Source organism: Phaethon aethereus, assembly GCF_964289735.1.
Source record: "Phaethon aethereus genome assembly, chromosome: 5".
Taxonomy (NCBI): Eukaryota; Metazoa; Chordata; class Aves; order Phaethontiformes; family Phaethontidae; genus Phaethon; species Phaethon aethereus.
Window position 1 is genome coordinate 7,387,537 of NC_138579.1, and position 23,426 is coordinate 7,410,962.

The 23,426-nt window shown below is 38.0% G+C and overlaps 1 protein-coding gene across 1 annotated transcript in view; it reads left to right on the forward strand.

Moving 5' to 3' along the window:
- Positions 1-6,931: 6,931 nt before the first annotated feature.
- Positions 6,932-23,426, forward strand: part of LRRC9 (leucine rich repeat containing 9) — a gene marked incomplete at both ends in the record, with an annotated part of 75,097 nt that continues 58,602 nt past the window's right edge. The window contains 10 exon segments of the mRNA XM_082000967.1: positions 6,932-7,189; positions 7,787-7,837; positions 7,841-7,894; positions 7,898-7,927; positions 9,266-9,330; positions 18,537-18,669; positions 18,673-18,724; positions 19,771-19,917; positions 20,938-21,050; positions 22,118-22,276. Of these exon segments, the coding sequence (XP_081857093.1) occupies positions 6,932-7,189; positions 7,787-7,837; positions 7,841-7,894; positions 7,898-7,927; positions 9,266-9,330; positions 18,537-18,669; positions 18,673-18,724; positions 19,771-19,917; positions 20,938-21,050; positions 22,118-22,276 (1,062 nt within the window).

Here is a 23,426-nt window from a genome sequence, read left to right on the forward strand (position 1 = left end):
GTACCAGCTTGTATTTAGCTGTACTGAAGTGCATATTGCTGGACTGTGACCATTTAATTAGGTAATTCAAATAATTTTGTATGTGTAACTTCATTACTTACTACGCAGCAAGCCTGTGCCATCTGCAGATTTAACTGGCAGAGAGCTATGTTACCATTTGGATGGCAAATAAAATGGTTAGATAGCTTCATTACATTGATTAATAATAATGACAGTTATTTTTTCCCATTTTGAGATCTGCTTTTAAGCCAATTTCTAATTCATTTAACACACACCCTGCAAATTCTATTTTATGCTACATTACTTATTTTCATATATTTGTGACAGGGGATTTTTGTGTGTGTTTTTGTTCCTTGCAGTGTGTTTATAGTAACATTCCTTTGTGTGTACCTAGCTGATGGTTTCTGAACGATTCCCTGCTTTCGTTAACATTTTCAAGTTACCCTCCTTGACAAAATTTATGTCAAAAATTGCTCTAAGTTCTGGGACAGTGACCCTAAGAAAAAATTGGCATATATCCATCACTGCACAGTGCTATTTTTTGTTGGCATAAAGCAGGTGTGCCAGGATCATGAGTCACTGGGCAACTGCTAATTTATAGATCAATGCTGAGCTCATTTCTGTCTATTAGCATGATATCCGGTCCAGAGCTGGCTGAAGAAGCTACTGCAATAATAAAACATTCTATAAGTAATGTCTTACCTATTGCTTTTAGAAGCACTAATGAAGTTTTATTGGTTTGGTTTTGGTTTTTTATCTCCTTACAGGAGACTTTCAACAGCTGTCCCCAAGACAAAGTCATCTGAGATAACTCAGCCTTCCTTCCTACATTTTATTGACAGATACATAAGAAACAGCTTGCCCTGTTCCACAGGGAATTTCAATAGATGCCCAGTGCCCATCCAAGTTCTCTCAGTTTTTATGGCCTGTCATCCAAAGCAATGAGAAAATACAGCAATTCAGATGATCTAAAAATGCAAAATACAAAGCACAGACATACATATTCATTTATATGCTTCTGTTTAGCTCATTTACTTTAGAAAACTGGTGAACAGTTGTCTGTAAAATCAGGTGAACTGCAGAGAGAGCAGAGCCCCACAGCACGGACATTTATTCTGCATCATACACTCTGTAGCACGAGGATGCAGCCAGAGCTGCTGGGAAATGGCCTTTTCCTCCCAGAGCTCAGATAGTCAGGAGTCAGATAAAACAGCAATCCATACACATTTAAAGTCACAGTTCTGTTTTGTTTGTGACAACTGTCTGTAGCTAGTGACAATATTTGAGACAATACACTTTTATCCCATTTGATCCTGCAGGTCAAGCTGTAACTAGCCTGGGGTACACACCAGAATGCTCCCCAAATAACACCTATTTTTGGCAGTGCCAAAAGCAAGAAAGTGCTCTTCTTCCCCTGCCACATTTGTGCCCATGGCTCATGGGATTCTTGTGAACACACTTAAGGCATCATGACTGCTGGGACAAACCCTAGAAGCCTTCCTCAGTCTTGCCTCAGCAATATTTTTCTTGACATCAGTGGGAATAAGGACTATGCATTATTAAGTGGAGACTTAAATGTAACTAGATAATGTTTCCAACTACTGTCTGTGCTTATCCTGCTAACCTAACTGCTTCCAATCACAGCTGAAGGGATGACATTTCCCAGATGCTTAATGGGAAATCTATTCTAAATACTTCAAAAGACATCGCCATGTCTCACATAAAAATATTTATACTGCTAATATTAGTAGACAAAACAACACAAAAACTATCTCATATATCTTACCTGATACTAAAAGCTAGCTAAAGTGCTTACAGTTTTATTAAGGCAGAGAGCGCCTGGTTTCTAAAATGTAATCTCTCTTAAACATTTACACGAGGTCTATCATCACTGCTTCTTACCCCTTAATCTGACATTTCATTTAAATATGCAGAGATGATACCAGAAGCACTTGGATTAATAAATGACATAGTGGAAGTCAGAAATATGCCAGTGATACAAAGCAGAAGCAGACAAAAGCTGCACATAGATTACAAACAGTATTTTTTTAAGGATGGCAACCCTTCTACAAGTAAATAAAATGATGACTGTTTAGCAATGCCAGTGAAACCAAACCATCTACTAGCCTATAAAAATGTCAACATCAGTAGAAGGCAGAAGCAGAAACACATGCACAGTGATCCATGAGAATCTAATGAAAGTTTCTACGATAGTCAGCAAAACTACAAGGACAATTCCAAAAGTAAAGATAGAGCAGCAATGCACCATCAGCACTTAAACAATTGCTTTGACTATGCTACAAAATGATCCAAATTATACTAAAAGGCTTTAGCAGAACTAGAACAGAATGTGCCACAGCAGCAGGTGAAATATAACACACTTGAAGTGATGAACTCAGTCTGAGGTAGGTTCGAAAATCCTTTACATTAAAAGAGAAACCCAGAAACTGCTGCCAAACATTTTTAAAATACTGTACATGCAAATATACATTTTAATGGCTTTGTAAACCAACACAAGATTACCTACCAGTAACATTAGCTAGCTCTTAATGAGCTGAGTTAATGATTAATATTGTAATGCTGCCCTGCATGTTTGCTGCAGTTGAAGAGATTAGGAATATTATGCACACAGATTTCAGGCTACCAGAGCAGGTCATTCTGAGATGATTCAGTCACCTTGAAAGGACCAAAAGCATTGCACAATAACGTTGATTTTTATAGTAATTCCCTTCTGGTAAGAGAGAAGTGCTTTCCAGTCAAACAGAAATCCCTATACCCAAATTAGATCATTTGGCTTTTTCACTGCCAGTAATGAGTCATTCCCTTAGACGCTCAGAAACAAAAGCAGTTGCATTTTGCTACTGATAGTACCAATAAATACCAGAATTTGGACGCTATGTCCAGTTTTAATGACTGTTCATTCAATTACTGTTTAAAAGATATTAAACAGGTCACAAAATGGTATCAGTCGGCCTAGCTGCCTAAACTAATTTACTGAGAAGGTTGCCCCTAAGATTCTTTGTCAATGAGAAAGAAAAGCAGTCACTTGCTAAAGAAGACCCTCTTTCTTGCAGGATCTGGTGTAAAGGGAACAGAACACACCCCCCTTAAGCAAAATTACATGAAGATTTCTCTGGAGAAGGTTCAGAGTAGTAGATTGTTTTGTTTTTTTCCTTGAATTAGAAAGTGTGCACCATTTTCAGAGCATTAACATCACCACTTTAATTTCAAATTGTTCCATTATGTACTTGTTATTATATGTTAATTCAGAAGAGCATACTTGGACTCATAGACTTACCTTGTTACAGACTTCTGCTAAAAGAAGCAGTACGCATATATTTTTGTCTTTGGGTAAGTGAAATGTAGCACCTATGGATAGGGCAGTCTAAGAAGGCGGCAGAACATCTTTTGCAATGTAGAACTAAACAGAAGCTGCCTGTCTTACGTGGACTTGGCGTGACATCTAGTGACAGGAAGAAGCAGTGCAAGCAATGAGCTACAAACAGATTGACCCTCTTTAGTAGAACTGCAGAAGCTGCTTGAGCAGTTCTCTCCCTCTCCATTAAAAATGCTAATACAAAGACTTTAACAGAAACCGTTGCAATTTTCAATAAATTTAACCTCCTTACTCACAAATCAGACATCTTTGATGATATCTGTTTCAGTGAGGATCCGATTTTCTGCTATGCAATCCTACCACTGGAAAACATTCAGCTGTTCCCACTGCATGAAAAAAAATAAACACACCGATTCAATTATAATTGTTCTTAAACTGATAAAATTAATCCAGTGCACATGGTTCAATGGACACTGTTCTTTCAGTTTAAGAATGGCCTATTTTATCTCACACTCACATTTCTTATTGATTTAAGCTAAGCCACAGTAAGCTTCTGTGCTGCAGTTTGGCACAGTCAGTTTACATTGCCCCCTGAAGATAATCTGCTGCACAATGACACCCTCCCTGACGAAGGGAGATACACGAGCCAGACTAAAACTCTCTAGCCCTCTTTTTTTGACATTTCACAAACCAGTTTACCAGTTTATCCACCCCCCCCCACGCACTAATGGAGCAAGAAGAAAAGTCATTGCAGCTTAAATTAATCACCAGCACTGGGCCAGGTGCCCAGAAAAGGGATGGGGAAGGTCTCCGGCGTGTTGCTGTCAGACTCGCGGCCTAGCACGTCTGAGGAGCGCAAGAACCCAGTCTCCACTGGCCCATTTCACTGGGCTTACTGGTGCTGAGCCCTCTAGGACGTGTCAAAGCCTCCTGCCCCTGCAGACGCCTCTCACTGAGGTAACGGCCCTAGCGGCAGCCGCTGCCGCACAAAATCTGCCCCCTCACACACACGCCTCCGATTGGCTGCTGCTCTGTCTTCTATGGAGGGGGGAGGTACCACTGCGTCACGCAGCCGCCTCTGGTTGGCTCTTAGCCCGCTGGTGGGCGGGGCGAGGCGGCTTCTCACACACAGCCGGCCGCACTCTGGGCCTGGGCGGTGGCTCGGTGGCTCTCCAGAGAGTCCGGCGCCGCCCCGCCTCGGGCTGAGGCCTTGACTAGGCTGCAGCGGGCAAATAGGTTGCGTTACTGTGTGGGAATGTGTTACATGGAAGGTCTCTGCTCCAGAAGAGATGTTGGCAAAGCCATGCCCCTTTTAGGTGAAGGCAGAACAATTCCCTGAGCTCCCAGAGGAGCAGGCATCCACCCAGCTGTAATTCAGGTCTAATGTAATTTCCTTAGCTGTTGTAAATGGAAAAATATATTCTTTGTTTCCTGTCCTAAATTACTCACTAGAGAGGCTGGCTGTCATTAAATACTGTGGCAGAGATTCAGAAGCAGTAGGGATGACGTTAAGGTTAATAGTATGTGCATACTGTGGTTAATATACCATGTAAGTGCTCTCAAAAGGAAAAAAAATGCTGCAAGTCATGTACTAGTAAGTGTTTGATAATTCTAAAGATTAATTGTAGCAGCTGTGTGATTAATTAAAAAATGTAGCAGAGGTTTTATACTCAGTTATATTCTGATATCTTTTTTCATACATGCAGAGGGGCTTTTACTGAGGGCTTTTGTGAATTACGAGCTCTGCTTGATTCATTTTTACGGCATCTTTGTGCAAATACAAGGATAAGTGGGTGCAATTCGTCACCTTTATGGAGGTGGTCAGCATAGCTTATGGTAAAACTACTTCTGGACCTTTAGAATCTAAAAAAGTTAATGAAAAGAAGTTTAATTTAAAAAATCTCCATTGTGATTCCATTAGAAATGCAGATTCTGGAACACAATCTGTTAGGAATTCAGAACTTCTTTCTAAACTTCTTGGAAATCCTGTGACTTACAAATTACATGAGCGGCTACATAGCTGATAATATTACTGTACTTTTTCTAAGAAGATACTAAGAAATAATAGTCACTGCAGAGAGCTGAGGAGATGACGCAAGTGATAACCAAAACCAGAATCTTGTGGAAATAATTATGGAGCTGGTAAGTTATTAATTTGGGTTTGGTTTTAATCTTTTTTTTTTTTCCCTCTCAGTGCTTCTATAAATATAAATGTCTGTGCTAGAATATACAATTATGTTTGTTTCTCTAAGGATACAGGACTGTCTCCATTCTGGAATGCCCCAAAGGTGGTATAGGGCATGCATTAATAAGAGTTTGTGGTGATCTGGATATTTCAGAACTGTGGGAAACATGTTGGTAGTTAAGATGTAGAAATTATAATCTCTCAAGAGAGCATCTTCAGAGTAAATTACTTTTAAAGGTACAATTCCCTGCTTTGCCTCTGTTTCTTCCGAAGTGCCCTGCAGAAATATTTGTATGTAGAAAGAGCAGTAAGCTTGTTATATATATTTGATCAAAATAAATATTGTAGCTTTGACTCAGTCCTGCATTTTTGTAGACAATGGATAGTTGTGAGCAGAATCAGATGATTAAGTAGGATGGTGGAAATTTTGTCTACTGTGAACTGGTTAGAATTTGAAAATTGACTCCCACTCCAGTTTAAGACACCTTAATTTAGGTGTCTACAGCTAGTTGTCTGCATATGTGTTTCATTTCTTGGCTCTCAATACAGTCGGTGGAAATCAAGGGTAGGATTCAGCTGTCTAGTGCCATTTTACTTGCCTCAAGGTATCTAAGACACCACAAGGTATCTAAGACACCACATATATGTAGAAGGATATATAGAAGAATGCACCCTACTGGAACAGCTGCTGCAGGATACTTCTAAGGTTCCTGAAATTTCAATGGATATTCTGAATCCCATCCTTGGTCAATATAGTCAAGGGAACCTATGGAATAAGTCAATTTAGTGTAACGTAAACGTCTCCTGTCTGGTCATCTGAATGGCTTTCCAGGATCCTTTGGCTATATTGGCTAAATCTCTTGACTAACATGAGAGCTTAGGCGCACGTGTGGGTACCTATTGCTTTGTGTCTTAATCTCAAACTGCATCTCACCCTTAATGAAATTCCATGTAAACTTTTTTTTTCCTGTCCATAAGCTTTTATTATTATATTTACTTGATACAAGGACTCCAGAGTGGAAAACTACAAGACTGATAAAGCACACCATCTGTCCTCATCCATGTATGTGTGTGTGTGTGTATGTATACACATACATATACTAGCTTATAGATAAAGTTATGGATTTCCATGTCTTAATTTTCATTAAAATTAGCATAATTGAAAATTATTTTGTTTTAAATTGAAAGTGCATTCTGAGGTGTGATAGGAAGCACTCATGTAATACTTTGCAAATGCGCTTTGGGAGCAGAAGAAAGCTATTTAACCACTACATACTGAACATGGCCAAAATTGCAAACACATTTTACTGTAGAGGAAATTTTAAAAGACACAACTGATGTTAAGCAGCTATCTCTAATTGACTGTAATGGCAGTAAAACATTCTACTGTATAATGTATTTTTTAAAGCATGGACATAAAGAGAATAATAGTTGGATTTCATTTCCAGTACACATGTAATGGATTGTCTTATGAGAACATTGATCAAGTGGGACTAAAAACAACAGCATTGAAGATGTTTTTCTCAGGTTGTCCCAGAATTGTAGGCATGAAATACTTCTCAACTAGAACTACTCTCATTCTCATTGGACAAAGTATTCAAAAGATTTTAGACTTAGAGTACTGCCTGTTGCTCAAAGAGCTGTGGATTGCTGAATGCTGTACAGTGGTAAGTTAACTATGAGTTTTCTTTCTAGCCAAGTTTGTACAATTTCCAGTCCCTTACAATGACAATCATTCTTTCACAAACACTCCTTTCATCTGTTCAAGGAAGAAGGCACTATTCAAAGGAGTCAGGATCTGGCACTTCTTTGCTTTACTTTACTTTACTTACTACTTTACTACCCAAAAAGCCCATTTTAGATATGGCTCAAATTACATCTGTTACTTATTACGGGTTTTTGTCATTTAGAACCTGCTGTTGGATTTTTTTTCTCTCTCATTGGAAACAAGAGTTTTTAAAACTAGAATAATTACATTGAAACCTTTTCCAGGAAACTGGTTAGAAAGAAAACATTTTAATGAAAATAATACTTTATTTTAAAACACATAATTATTTATCACGAACTGTTGTCGCTGCTACTACTTTTTCTTTGTTGGCTTAATTGAAAAGCTTCCTAAATCAGCAGAATTTTGCACAGAAGGTGTGGTCTCAAATTATTTGGAGCTACCTAACAATTTTCTGCGCCAGTTAATGGCATCTGAAAAAAGAGTCTCACATTTTGTTGTTCAGTACTGCAAAGTAATACCTCTTCTTCTATCGCAGAAAATAGATGGTCTACAGAAATGTGTAAATTTGCAAATGCTTTATCTTCATTGAAATGGCATTTCCAGTATTGAAAATCTGGAAGCCCTAACAAAGCTGAATCTACTTTGATTGAATAATAACCTGATCAAGAATATAGAGGTGAGTCTGGTGTCCTTCTTATGATTTCTTTTCTTCTAATTTGTCTAATGTATGGTATTTTAACAGTATGGTATATAAATGTGTTTAGTAAGTAGGGCTAACTTTTAGAATTATTGAACAACAGAAAGAAAAATTTTAAACTTCAATTTATAAGAATTAAGGCTGAAACATAATTTGGAACTGATTAGCTGTCAAGGTTTTCTGCATATGCAGTTAACTAAATCACTCATTTTCAAAGACCTTTGCGATTCTTGATGAGGAAAAGATTTTTTGTTTTGTTTTCTTATAACTGCAGATTTTTGTCTCCACTTCAGTATTATGTAAATGCTTGCCATGTCATTTTTATTTTAGTGTTTGGATTTTTTTTTTTAGTAACTTAGATTAACTCCTGTTAAGCAAGAGTTTTATCCTGGCATTTTCTCATGCTGTCGAATATCAAATTATCTCCTATGAAAAATTAGTTTCTCTCCATGGTAACCTTTGAGTTGGGGGCTAGTCCCAAACCAGCGAGAGCTCTGTGATTAGCAGTGTGGCATGTAAAGGAAGAAGAAATGTGTAAATGTCCGTTTCTAGCAAAAGACCATGTAGCTTTCTGAATTACCTGAGTCTTCATGCCTCAACAGGGAGATGAATTGCTGCAGCTCAGCCCATTTTCCCTTGGGAGAGCAATGAAAAAAAGGCAGAGGGAGATACTAATACCAAGATAAAAGTAGTTAGAGCAGGGGGAGATGCTGACAGGGATAAATGAGATCAAATCACTGTGAACCTTCAAAGTCATAAAAAAGAGGAGCAAGAAATTGAAGCTGGTCATGATGATAGGGAAGACAGAAATTACAGCTGACAAAGTACAAGTGTGAAGGCAGTAGGGTGTTTCCAGAAATGATTATTTACTAGCAAGTACACTGCAAACACTAGTGGCATCTCACTGCAAAGAACTGCAGTGTCATCATGGAGAGAAATGATTGACATCAGTGATTTAGTTCTCGTGATATCCTGAGGCCAAGACATGGGCTGCAGCCAAAAGCTAATGAGTAGTCATGACATGGGGCATGGTATGTTAGGTTTCTCATGCACAGCTGTGAAACTAAGGCTGGGGAACTACATTTATTTTCATTGCAGTATCATTTACAGAGGCTTTCCAAGCTAAATCCCTTTTGGCAAAATGCATTCACTCTTTCCATGTCAAAAGAAAGCTATAGTTTACAGCAGAGGCCAACATTGTTTAGACTCCAGTCAAATTTGGTTTTACATTTGAATGATCTATCTCTTAGCCTACAGGCTCTTCAGCATTTGCAGTGCTATATTAGATTAAAACTGTATTGATTAAAACATTCACAGGGCTTACATACTCTGCAGAATTTGCAAGAGGTCAACCTCACTGGTAACTTAGTAAAAGGAGGAACGTGATACCAGTCTTACATTTCTAGCATGAGCACTCTGATTACTACCAAGGATTTATGTATGTGGTTTAATCTTTCTCTCATTCTAATAAAAATTTCTTACTAACTTGCATGGTTCAGAGCCATATCCAATACACACAGCCCTGATCATCCCAAAGTCTGTGTCAGAACTCCCTAGGGCTCATCTTTGATTTACTCCAAACTCCTTTCCATTGACATAGCCATGTCAAAGAAGATAGAAAATAGGTATCAGTGGGATTTGTGCATATATTTATTTTTCTTTTTCACTGCCTTTAGTTTAAATTGCTTTTAGCTTAAATCTAAATCAAAACTGTTCAGTTACAAATGAAAATGTAAATAATGATTGCATTTCTAAGAAGATGCTAGAGAATCTATTAATTTTTCATAGTTTATCTTTATCTGTAATAAAAAGATCTTCCAAATGTGACATCTGCACTTTGAGTGGAAATATAAAATAATATATTACAAGTATGATGTCATTGTTTGTGTTAATTACTCTTCAGAATAACCAACAGCCAAGTTTCTAGGACACTTAATGTGTCCTAGAAAAGTCCTAGCAGGGGGTCCATTTCCAGTTTCAGTTTTGCCACGTTCATACTTATTTGAATCTTGTGTCTTAAGCTTTAGGTGAGTGCTTTGACCAATGGGCTCTTAAATGGAACTGCACCAAGAAGGAAGCCTTAGAGATCCAGATAAGGAGATCCAGGAGATCTGGTGGACTAGATAAGATACTCATCTAATGTGGGAAACTGAGTTTCAGGTTGCTGCTTTTAGTTATCATCTGGTACAGGTGTTTGCGGAGGACCTTCCTGCTGAGTTCCCAGATTATTATGGTTATTGCCTATTCTAGTTGATACTGTAAACATTTCTGAAAGGTCTGTGTTTGTTCTAATATAGAAAGCTTTTGCAGTTTAGAAAGCTCTTTTCAGCTAGCTCTCAAGATACTGGTTTTTTTCTGATTTCCAACTGATGAGTCGCTTCTCCTTCCTTTAAGAACAGTTGCATCAGTGCAACCACAGTTATTTGAAAATGAAAAGACCTGTGTCACAGATTTTCTGTACAGCAGTTTGTAAACATTCCTAGTAGGTCCTTAATGCACTTTGAGTGAACTCTTTGAACATATGTCTATACACAAGTAATTGAAAAAAATACTGCTGATTACATAAATAGGACCCCTTAAAAGTACTTTGATCAAGAATCAACAGATTCTTTTGATCAAGGGTGCACAGACCAAGGACTCCCAGTGTAGGCTCATGCTTTTATGGTCATGTCTTCCTCCTTTGCTTGCCATATCTAGATCATGTAGGATCTAAGAAGCAGACATGCACTTCATTCACCTGATTCTTTGTCAGAAATGCCTATAGTAAGTGTGTATATGAATATTTTAAATAATATTCACATTGGGGTGTGTAGGCAGAGTGAGCTAGGTTGCTTTCTTTAGGAAGAGTTTTATGGAAGTTTTACACTTATGAGCCAAATCCTTGCTTGTTACTCAAAGGGAATGAGAAGTTCATTCTCCTGGTTTACCTAATCTCAGCTGTAGAGCTGCTCGATTGAGCCTAAAGATTTGCCTCTTAAAAAAGAATGCAAAAAGAGTTTTGCTTCCACAAAGCAGAGAGTAATTACTATGCCACACAGTGATCAAACATAGGGAGAGAAATTATCCCTGCCCTTAGGTGTCTGAAGAAAAGCTGTTGCATTTTAACTGTACGCTCTAACTCTTTTCATTGCTAAGACTTGCATCATAATGAGGTCACATTAAGGGATCAGTCCTGCCTAGGTGAAACAATGGTCTAATTGATATTAATAGGACTGGGATATGAGCCAGTATACAACAGAAGAGTGTGTGCAGTTGCTCAGAGCAGAGCTGTCCCTTTGGCCAAGTAATTCAGCTTTCTCTATTGACAATCATGACTTTGAATTTATTAAAATAATTTTCTGTTTAAGTTTTCAGATATGCTTTTTAGTACATATCTAGAGGGCTTATCTTTTGAGGAAATATAAATAAGGTAATTTTCCTGCCACACTTTAACATAACCTCTTGCTTCTGAATCCTAATGGGGTCTTTTTATCAGCTGGAGCTGATAAATTGAATTGGCCAAGCTGCAAGTGTTGAGTAAAACATCAAGTAATAAATCTCTTAAGGAGTAAGAATCTGGAAACTGAAAATTCGGTTCATGATAATGAAGATACAGAAAAGACATGTCTTGAAACATTATTCTTACAGAAAATAAATGCACTGGAGGAAAGAATAACATTCCATAACAGAAAAATTAGTATGTTTAGTGAATTGTACAAGAACAGTATTCTGATATTTTCAGATATTAATGAGTATGATGGTGGCTGATGGTTAGGAGATTAATGACAGGACTTGAAGCCTGTCTCACATTTGGTTTTTATAAGGTCCAGGCTAGGAGTATTGCAAATATCATTAAAGTGGCAGCTCTTATGTGGTCTGAATTATTGGATCCGGTCCAGCTTCTAGTAGAAAAATGCTGCCATTCCCATTACTGGTGATGTCAGTAAATAGGAAAAGGATTGAACAAAAATAGCTGGGAGGAGTAGTTATATTGGACCAGTGCTTGGAAAACTTTTCTGGGCCTTTAAACAGTAGAGATCCAGCAAAGTGCTGTGGGTTTTTTGTTTCTGGTGGTTTTTTTTCTCCTGCCTGTAATTCCAATGTGATTTTAATGGCTGCTTGTCATTCTTGATTCTGGCTTAGGACTTCATGAGTCAAATTCACTCTAAAGTCAATGGCCAGCAGAAAGTCTACACACAGAGAATCCTTCAAAATAGGGCATGTAGAGGGTATCAGTGATGCCATAGACCTAGTGTTGGATGCCAGCATAGGTCTGAAGCTCATTCTACAGAATTTTTATAAAGGAAGAATTGCGTGGCTCTCTTTTGCTGATTAGAAAGCTGTCCTCTCTCTGATGTTCTGCAGGACACCTATTCAACTGGCCAGTTCTTGCTTTGTTTTTGCATCTGAGACCAATGAACACTGTTCCTACCTACAAGTGTAGTACAAAGAGTCTGTAGTGTATCAGGCCCCAAAAGAATCAAATTATTTAGATTTTGCATTTGAGTGGAAATAGGATACTGAAGTAGTACTGTTTTAAAGCCTGTTAATTAGGAGAGGAAAAGACTGTTGATCATCTCAAGGATGGAACACCTGATGGAGATGTTGGAGATACTGTGAAATTCGTTGCTGTTACTTGCCTCTGATTTCATGCCAGTGCCTCACACTGCACCCAAGTCCAGCATGGTTTCATTAGTGCCGCAATTTGGACTGACATCATTATGAATACAAAATAGCAAACTAAGACCTTCTTTTACTTGAAGAGGTGATTCCCTTAAGGTTGCAGAACAACACTAAGGGTGAAGGGGAGGACGTATATGTTATCAGTATAGGAGCAGTATATCCATGTATTAGGATCAGTATATCCACAGTTTAGTCTGCAATCGTCTATCACTTTCAGATTTAAAAGAAAAAAAATCTTTCTGTAATCATTCATCTAAACTTTTTGTTTAAAAAAAAAATCAAAATTATGTTAATTTGTCCTGTTATGTTGTTCCAGGCATAATTTAAAAAGATTTCCAAGTGGAAATGAAGAAGAGTTTTAATTTGGTAGTACAATGCTCGTTGATGGGATTGGAAACAGTGAGAAACATTCACTTTGAATAAGGTTTATCAAATAATCCATGGTAAACATTTGAAGATACTTCAAACTAGAACCTGTTTCTTATGATTCCAAGTTAATAATTTTTAACAAAAAAAAATTTGTTACAAGAATCTGGAGTATTTTGAAACATCAGTGCTCCACAGACTCCATTTATAGATAGGGGATGAGAAAGGACACACTCTCTCCCCACTCCTTCTTGTGGTGGTATACTAGGCTGAAGCTTTGAGCCCGCAAAGACTGATTTTTCTGTTGCCTTTATCATTTTTATTACCTATTTATTAAGCTCTTGATTTTAAAAAAGAAGATAAAAGAATAAGCAAGCTATCCAATTGCTTTTTAACAACAGTGATGATGATTATTCTAAGTTCCTACACAGCTTTATTTGTAAAGAAGCATTAGAAGTTGCTTACATAATCTTTGTGTGAATAACCTTGACGCTCTGTTGAGGGAAGATTCAAATTTAGACTGGCAGTATTTCAAGGACTGTTTTCTGCTTGAGTACTCCAAGCTTATCCACCTCAGGTATGCCTTCTTTTTGTGTTCAAGGATGTTTGTTAGAGCTGCAGGTAGTTCTGTACTTACAGGTTCCATTTGAGGTTGTTTATAAATAGCATTCTGCTTACTTTTAATGCCACTTTCTCAAGCCAAGGATCATTTTGTTTTGGCAAGGAGAAATTAATAAATGCATCTTGCAGGGATGAAAACCAAACCAAAGTTTCTTGGATGAGTAATCTTAGCACAGAATCTTTTTGAGAAAGACCAATATTTTTATTAGTTGCAGTAATGATTTTGACTTCTATATCTTCTTTTTTAAGACAACTTTCCATTGATTGAAAAACTGGGCAACCTTCTGCATTTCTAGGATGATTCTCTTTCTATGGTCTCTGGTTATCCCATAATCTTTAAGGAATCTTAAAGTACCAGATGGAAGTAAAGGAGTTTGTCTTCCTAGTCAGAGAAGATGGCCACATATTTTTAAAGCGATTTGACTAGTGTACACAGGGAATAGGTGAGCTTCTGCCCCCAGGTTCCTGGCTGGCCCGTGGACTGTCTCCTCTTCCTCAAATTTGACTGCAGAAGCTGTTGTAGGTTCTTACAAACCATGCTCACTTTATGCATGACTGTGCTTAGTATAGTGGAACTGCTCGTTTGCATGGTGAAGAAGGATCTAGACAGATTTTAAATATGACAGTGCAGACAGAGAAAAGGAACACAATGAATCAAAAAGGAACGCAATGAATCACATATGATCAGGTATTGATATTTGATGCTTAACTTTGAATGCAGCGTTTGCATAAAACAAGGTAAATTTGTCTCCACATGAGAGAAAAAAGTTATAATGAAATGAAACAGGCTAGAAGGTATTGCTTATGATTCTTTCTTCTGAATAGGAAACAGAAGAAAATCATGTAGATAGCACTGAAAAAAATCAGTGCAAAAACAGAAGAAAATATTATTAACTGAGTGCTCGCCTCTGTACATTTCTGCACACTGGTTTACTTCTTGTTGTGATATGATTCAATCACAATTCTGTACCTGGGACTTCAGAGCATGCAGTATCTTGGGAATGAAAATAAATAACATCTTTAGAGTGTACAATCAAATTCTAAGGCTGATATTTAAGGAGACGTTTCAAATATTTCTGTAAAGAGAAGTTTTCAGTGTAGCAGAGTAAGTGGCTAAATTTTAAGGGTTAATAAAGTTAACTTTGTGATTATAAGAACAGAAACATTTAATTTAGGATTATTAAGAATTTTTACCCAGACAGAGGTGTCTTGAAATTCCCCAAAGTCTGTGTGCTTGGTGTTTCTATGACTGACTCTTGGACTTCAGAGGTACATAGCTTGGTAGAAAATGCCAGGAATGAGAATTGGTTCAGATTTTTGCTGTTAGAATCTTGGTCTTACCTCATCTATTCCTAATATGGTTGTGAAAACAGAGTAAATATTGTTAAAAGTGGCCATATTTCTGAAAGTGGAAAGCAGCAGTAAATGAACAATGCAGAAACAAAACAAGTCCCATGCAGAAGTATATGCGTCTGTATTTCATCTGTATCACAGGAGAGCATATGGATATGTCAGGACAGCCACTAGGTGGATTTGTATCCATGCAGATTAAACCCCAGGTTTTTCTGGGTAAGTCTCAACTTTGAAATTTGTGTGATTGTACTCATTTATTTCACTGCCTTCCAAGAATCAGGTTGAGATTCGTGATGCAGCCATGATCTTTGTCATAGTTACTGGGAAACATCTGCCCCAAAGCAGCTTGTAGAACTCTGTCACCAGTGGAGCAATGGTCTTAGAACACCCAGTTGCCCGCTTGTAGCTATGAGACAGAACTCCTGTTGAATCCATCTCTTTCTTTGCATGCTGAGCAGTTTGCTGACTTGGTAAGTGTGACTGTGTTATGATTTTAGTACTGTTAATACAGTGCTTTTCATCTTTTTATGTGTGTTTGCTATGTTTATATACATGTGAAAGTATTTTATACATATAAATGTACGTCCAATTTCTGTGTGTAGAAGTCAGACCTGAGAGCTTGAAGGGAGCTGAAATCTTTTCAATATGGAAAGCAAAATCTTATCTCCTTGAGGGACAGCAGATGCCGTCTGAGCTCAGGACATTTTAGCTGCTAAGATCAAAACTAATTCCCTGGTATTCAACATGTGCCCATTCTGAGATGCAGTGTTTCAGTTAATGACATAACATGGCTCAGCACATTTTGGGGAGGGGATGGTGGGTGTAAGGTTTTTTTGTTTGCATGGGGGTTTGGAGGGGTGGGGTATGGTTTGACCCAGAAACAGCATAGCTATGAGAAACGTTCAGAGGTGGGCAGAGATGATCTTGTGGATCATACCACATTTTTTCCTATAAGCCTTTAGCTAGAAGTTATTTTCCCCCATAGCTGAAACACCACTATTGAGCTTCTAGTCCATTCCAGTACAACATGAAACACATTTGTTCACCCTTTGCTATTCTTCACATAAAGTTGGAAACACACTCTTATAGCTTTAACTGAGATTATTTGAGGTAGTAGTCTGTATCAGACAAGTCATCCACTTACTTCCAGCACTTTTTTTGGGCCATGGGGAAGTCAGATTGGCACATGATTTTAGAATTTCTTTTCATATTACCTGGAGAGAACAAAACTTTTCAGAAAGCTCCCCAATGCACTCTGTATCATGCTGGTAAGGTATCCTCTGGGTTGTATTAAGAACTGTCTCGCCGTATTAGCCAGATCAGCTCCATTCATATGCGTTAGGGCCCATTCCAGTTGGTGACAGGCAATTTATGCATCTTCCCTGAGGAGCAACTATCAGCCCAACACTGTTCTTAAATTGAAACCTCATGGTCTGATGCTCATTTTGGCAGAGAAGTCAAGTGATAATTAATCAAATCCTCACACTAACCTGCTGATGCTCACATTAGTGTTGTAAATCACCAGAAATTACATCCTTATGAAAAAATATTTCAAGAAGAAAATAAGTTATCAACAGTTTTGTAGTATTTGTATGGGATTCTGGATCTACTGTCAACATATATTATACTATTCTCTTTCCTCTTGTGCTTTTGCTACCTTCTTGCTAAGGACCTTCATCAAAGATGAGACTTGTGATTCTGGAGGCAAATAAACAGGGGGGGTTGGGTTTTTTTTTAATGTAATACAGGACATGAAGACTACTCTTACTGATTATAAAGAGACCGGAAAAAAAATGTTGTCTTGCAAATGATCTCATGATTGCTGTGAACATCAGTATGATTGCTGTGAACATCAGTATTATGGAATTTGTATACATTATCATCTGTTATACTTAGTAAATATTGTGCAATGTATAAACTTTATATGGTCAGAATGTCTATTCCTGTCTTTTGCCCACTTTTGCAACAGCATAAGGAAAATCTGGAGTCTTTCCCTATTTCTTCTCTTTGTGGTTTCTTAATAAAAAAAGATGGAATCTCTCTCTTACGTATGCAACCATGAATAGCCAGTTAAGGAAAAGCAGCTGCTACAAATGCTGGAGGATGATTTCCAAGGTCTGGAAGTGCATACAGTATGCTGGTGGACAGAAGAATGCTGTGGTTTAATAAAGGACAGTATAAAAGAGAGCAGGCAGAAGAGTCCTGCTCTCTTTTTCTCCCTCTTTTCATCATTTTTCTATTTGTCTTCTGCTTTCTTCCTCTATCCTCATTATATTTCTTGACATTACCTTTGCTTCATTCTTCACTTCTTTATGCCATCTGTGGCAAAGGCATGATTAGTGCTTTCCAGTTTTTCCCATCATCATCTTATCCTTTTCTTGTCCTTTCTCTTCTTGTTGCAAATTGTCTCTTCTCACTCACTCATCAGTGCCCTGCAGTAGAGTTTGCAGGGACTGATGCAGCACTAGTTCGGAAGTCTTCACAGTAGCAGCTACAGCACCTGTATTTGCTGCCTGTGGAACAGATTGGCTCAGTGGTTTCTTCAGACATTTTATAATTTTAATATGTATGTGTTTGAACACAATATTATTTTGCTATTATTTTGTTATTCCTACCAGTGCTAGCACAAAGCATAGCATGGGTTTTCAGTTCTTTCAGTCTCAGTTCTAGTAATATAGCATCTCAGGTCATGGCTTGCAAGATTCGTCCCGACTTTAAATCGCTGCCTCCTTTGTTCTTAATCCTAAATTTAATCCTAGTCCATTTATCTCTGATATCTCCAGATATCTAGCCTTAAATGTAGGTTCCCTCTAGCATGGATCCTAGTTGTCAAACCAGTCATAACCCTAGAAACTGTCAGTGCTGTCCCAATGGCCCCTTCCATCTCCAGATTATAAAATAGCCAGGCAGATGGAATATATTATTTCATGTTGAGTAAGAAATTATGAATAGAAGAAGTATTTTCACAGAATGGTTTAGGTTAGAGGGGGCCTCTGGAGGTCATCTAGTCCAACCCACCTGATCAAGCAGAGTCACTTACACCAGGTTGCACAGAACCATGTCCAAACAGCCTTTGAATATCTCCAAGGATGGAGATATATCAAGTAAGGAAATTTTCATTCTGATTTATGAAGGAAAAGAATAGGGAGTAGGAAAATTAATTCAGGGCAACTCTCAACTAGACCCCATTGCTCTCTGTTTCTTCTTTCCCACCTTTTGCACACCTGCCTTTCTCTTTTTGCTCTTCGAAGAGATCACATTTTTGCATGGCAAGATTGTATCTTCAAATACAGTATCTATTGTCCTGTTTTGCTTTATTATTGTTTATATCATGCTAGCTTGCAGAGTAGCAACTGAGATTCTTTTTTTGTGGTGTTAAATACTATACAAGCATACAAGAAGATGGGCCCTGTTGCACAGAGCTAACAATGTGATTTTCTTCTCTGTATCTCTCATTCTGTTGGAATAATGACACCATAAACTCTTTTCTTACTCATTATTCTTCGCTCTCCTTGCCTGCCATCCATCCCTTATCGTAATTCATGGCTATATTTTCATGCTGCTTAAATTTGTTTACATTTTTAAGGAATGGTCTCAGCCAAGTAAAGATACTCAGCCCTTGCTTTAATCTTTGCAGTAGTCTGACAGAAAAAAAAGCTTTTCTTCTCTGTAACAGTCTAAGCATATGTGAATGTCCCAGAATAGAGTTTCTAAAACAGTAAGCTAAGGCAGAAGGCAAAACCAGCAGTGATCCTGAGAAGTCATTCAAGCATGGTAATTCCAAGTTTGGAACATGGTTGTAAAATATTTGCTGTATGGCTTGCATAATTGCTGTTACAGAAAGGACATTTTGTAAATGCTGTAGCTGGCCATGAGATGGCACATGCAGCCTTGAAAGGAGCTCTGAAACTCTGCTGAAATCTGTCCCAGTGGCCTTTCTGCATATTGGAAGGCTCCACAAGGCTTGGGCTTACTGGCAGTAGTTCCCACACAGGAGTTTGAAGCATCTATGAGAGATGTCCTCATGTGACAAATAATTAGATATGCCCAATCTTTTCTAGATGAGTGGGGAAAGGTACAAATACATTGGGTCAATCTCTGTCCAGGACAGGGCATGGAAGGGTAAAACACTCTGTCATTGCAGTGGCTTAGGAATGATCAAATTTCAACCAAATTTGAAAAAGTATAGAAGTCTTAAAGGTAATCAAGTATTTATGATTTTTGTAGAAATTTGGCTTAACCTAAATTAGGACACCTCTCTTCCCTCTCCTCATTCCCACAAAGAAGAGACATTGCTCAGCTTTTCTAGGGTTCATTTAGCATCAGCCAACAGGGCAGTCAGCAGGGACTTCTGGCAAGTTTGTCAGCATATATATAACTTGAGACTGCTCATACTACCTTTTGCTTGGCTTTGGCATTATAGGGAGCTTGGGGAAGCTGGGTTTACTGCAGCGTGGAAGGAAGAGGCTGTAAGACACAAGTCCAAAGAATACCTGGCCTCACAAGTTCCACTGTTTATGAAATTACTTGTATTTCTGATTTCACTGGCTTTCAATATTAGCTGGCTACAAATGTTAGATTTTACAGTGTAATCTTTTTTGCCAAAGTATATTTGTTTCATAAAAAACATAAAACCAGAATAATAATATATATAAAAATACATCTTTTTATTAATAGGTATTACATACATATTAGAGCATTCATTTGCCAGCTGAAGAGGTAGTTGGCCTGTTATTACATTAAGCATCACTGTTGTATTATCCTGTCTGCACCCTCAAGCTAGAAATAGAAGCATTAAGTGTCTTTTCTCCCTCACTTAGAGGAAGTGATAATTGCAGAAGTTTTCCTTGGCTGCAATGCGCCAGCTTGTGCAATGAATCCCATCTATCAAGTTAACTACTCAGAAGCTAATTCAGTATTCAGGCCATGGAAATGCCTAGAAAGTAATGCATCTACTGCTGGCAATGGTATGTATTTGTAGGCACTTGTTAGCATAAAGTTAAGGTTAAATTAACATTTGTGTTCTGGACTCATCTTTGACTTTGGGTTGTGTAAAGAGGTTTCATTCCTCAGAACACAATCTCTGCTCAATTGAAGCGCATTTTTTCAAAGACAATAACAAGCAAGAAGATTCAATAACAAGCAAAAAGGTTCCTCTTTCTTTGAATAAATATTTGTGCTTGTTTCATTCACAGAGTGAAAGTGAGCTGTGCCACAGGGCTATTTAGCCATTAGTACACACTAAAAGTAGCTTACCTCATGCAGTTTCATACCCACTCTTTGTACAAGGATTAAGTGAGTGTTGCAAAGGGCAATATGCATATACCACAGAGGAAATCTTCACCCTTAAAATCCTCAGCCTTTATCTTTAAGCAAAATAAAAATTATTACTGCTGAGAAATACACTGTTATAAGTAACCAGATTAAATCTCTGTATCGTATGTATCATCTGAGTGATAGGTTCTGCTTTAACGTAATTTTTGCAGGAGAAGAGAGTAGGAATTGAGTAATAATTTAACTTGTTCACTCTGATATACCCTCCAAACGTTCAGATACTAACAGGCAGCAACAACTGTCTCTTTATAAAAAGAACTGGGATTGTTTCTGGTTTCTGAGAAAGGAGGAAATGAAAGCTAATTTGGAAGGTGATCACACTATAATATGATAGAGTAGTTTTGGACAGTGCAGCAACGAAAGCACTGCAGGACAACTGTCCATGCTCTCAGGATCTAAGATAGTCTTTGACAGGCTGCAATCTTCATGCTGGAATCTGACAGTTGTTATTCTACATAGGGTGTTAGATCGCCAAGTTAAACTCCTTTATTAACCCATGTGAGTCTGTGTGGCAAAGAAAGTCTAATGGCAGAAAGGAGTAAAACTGATACATCTTCATGGAAGGAGGTACCTTTGACTCATTGACATTCTGAAATTAATACCAAACTTAGCTAGAAAACAGTAATATATTTACCCTGTTTCCTCCACTTTAGAAATGTGGGCTTCCTTGGAACGGAGAAATTGTGACTGCAGCCTTTGGCATTATGAGTGGTTGGTGTTTGACCATGAGCTGGTCCTGCCAGAATACACTGCTGAGTTTGAGTACGTTGCACGGCTATGAACTTTCTTTTTTGTATTGGATATTAGAAGGCAAGCTTTGGATTTCACAGATCAAGAGAAAAAAAACCAAAGAGGTAAAATGAAATTCTGTTCTACTAATACAACCTGACAGGCCCAAGTTTAAGGTTGATTCTCTTCTGTTCGTTCTGTCAGAGCCAGATAAAACTTCTGTGGATGTCAGTGAGAAACTTTCCATTCATAGTAGTGAGATTTGGATGAGGCTTTTATTTTGTACTAGTAAAAAACGTAGCAAAGAAAGCAAAGATCCTCTAAGTTTCAACAGATTAAATTAAATGCTGCTGGAAACTAAGTCCCCTCTCACTAAGAACTGCTTTCTCTGGGGTACCATGCAAAGTAAAACTTACGGTATTGGCATGCAAAGGATCCTTTTTTTTCATGGGGCCTTGCAGGAGCAAATGATTTTTAGTTGTTTGATTTAAATTGTGAGATGTGCAGTTTTGAAAAAAAGAATAAGTATTTTATTCTTAGCTGGTATTCTGAACAAGTTTTTCCTTGATTCCTTCTATTCATTTTTACAAGCATATAATGTTGCTGTTTCACTCATCTAACTGCCTAACTCGCTGACAAGGTAGAAGGACTCATTGCAGACTCTCAGTTACTCTGTCTGTTAGAAACAAGAGAGTATGGGAAAGTGGGTTGTTCAGTTCTGGGGAAAGGAAGGAGAGAGTCGAATTTGCTGATGAGTCAGGTCTACCAGGTCTCATGTTCCAGCATTAGGCTGCTCTACTGTGATTTTTGGACTTCGGGAGTTTCAGTTCATAGGTGTACTTCTTTTGACTCTAGTCAGAGTTCTGTATGGTACACAACAACCTGTACAAGCAAAAACATTATGCAGTGCTTTGATTATGAGGCAATTAAACCCAGTTTCTAGCAGAACTGTGTTACAGAAAGATGCTTTCCTGACTTGATTACTATTAACTTCCTAATCGAACTTACCTTATTTTATACTTAGTATTAAATTTATTATTTGATGAAAAATTACAAAGTTTGCAAATTTCAAATGCCTTTTATTTTATATAGCTCAAACACTAGTGTTTGTTTTCTACGTGCAATATAATTGTGGAAGAGGGAAAGAAAAGTACCGAAATATTTATTCTGTCTCATGATTTGCAACATGATAATGAAGTTTTGAACATGGAACCAACAGTAAAGGTCAGGCCTCAGGTAGCTTGCTTGAATGAAAAAACCCCAGTATTTTTAGTGACTAAGGCCAATACTTAGTCAGCTACAGGTGAGGTATCGTTGTCAAATTTTCAATAGAAGAAATTTATTATGTAATTGTGACTTTGTTATTCAGGCTGGCCCATGACCTAAACCAAACACAAAAGTTACAAATTAACGTTTGCATTTGGGCTTGATTCCAATGTTGCTCACACTTATTTATCGTCACTAAAACCTGTGTTCCTCTGCCTATCAGTTATTATGCAATGCGAGTTACAATTATCGGGCTGAATCCTAATTGCATTTCCTATTGTGTAAAGTACAAGTAAGTTCAATGAAAAACAGTTTAAGAAGAATGCAACTGAGAATAGGACACAACCTAAACTATCAGCCTTTCCTTTGAATTTTATGAAATACATGGCTTCATGCCATTATGCCAGATTTTTTTTTTGTCAGATTTGACATCACAAGAATGTAGCCTGGGGAAAAAGATACATCAAAGCTGTAGCAGGCTACAGAAATACATATTGTTATAACAGCTGCACAGAAAAACACAGGTGGACCTTTATATGCATAATTGTGACATTGCATTCATATGGATAACTGTTGTGTGGCACCTTAGTAGCCACCTTTTCTGATGAAGTAGCCCTGCTAAATATCTAATACATTAAACTGTGAAATAGTTTCTGAACTGTTCTATTTTTCATTCTAGTTTGTGAATGGTGTTATTTATTATACTTGATGGTTATGTTTTCAAATCCCTTTTTAACAGTTTCAAATGAATTTTTTCTTTTCTAGAGCTTATTTAGAGGGAATGCTAAGAAAGAGAAAAATAACAATTCTCTTTTTGTTTTATACCTGTCCTGGTTTCAGCCAGGATAGAGCTGGTTTTCCTCACAGAAGCTAGTGTGAGACTGTGTTTTGGATTTGGGATGAGGAACTGTTGATAATGTGCTGATGTTTTGGGTTGTTGCTGAGCCGTCAAGGACAGTCCAGCTTCTTGTGCTGGCCTGCCAGCGAGCAGGCTGGGGGTGCACGGGGAGCTGGGAGGGGACACAGCCGGGACAGCTGACCCAGACTGGCCAAAGAGATATTCCCTACCATACGACGTCATGCCCAGTACATAAACTGGAGTTGGCCGGGGGGCGGAAATCGCTGCTCGGGGACGGGCTGTCGATCA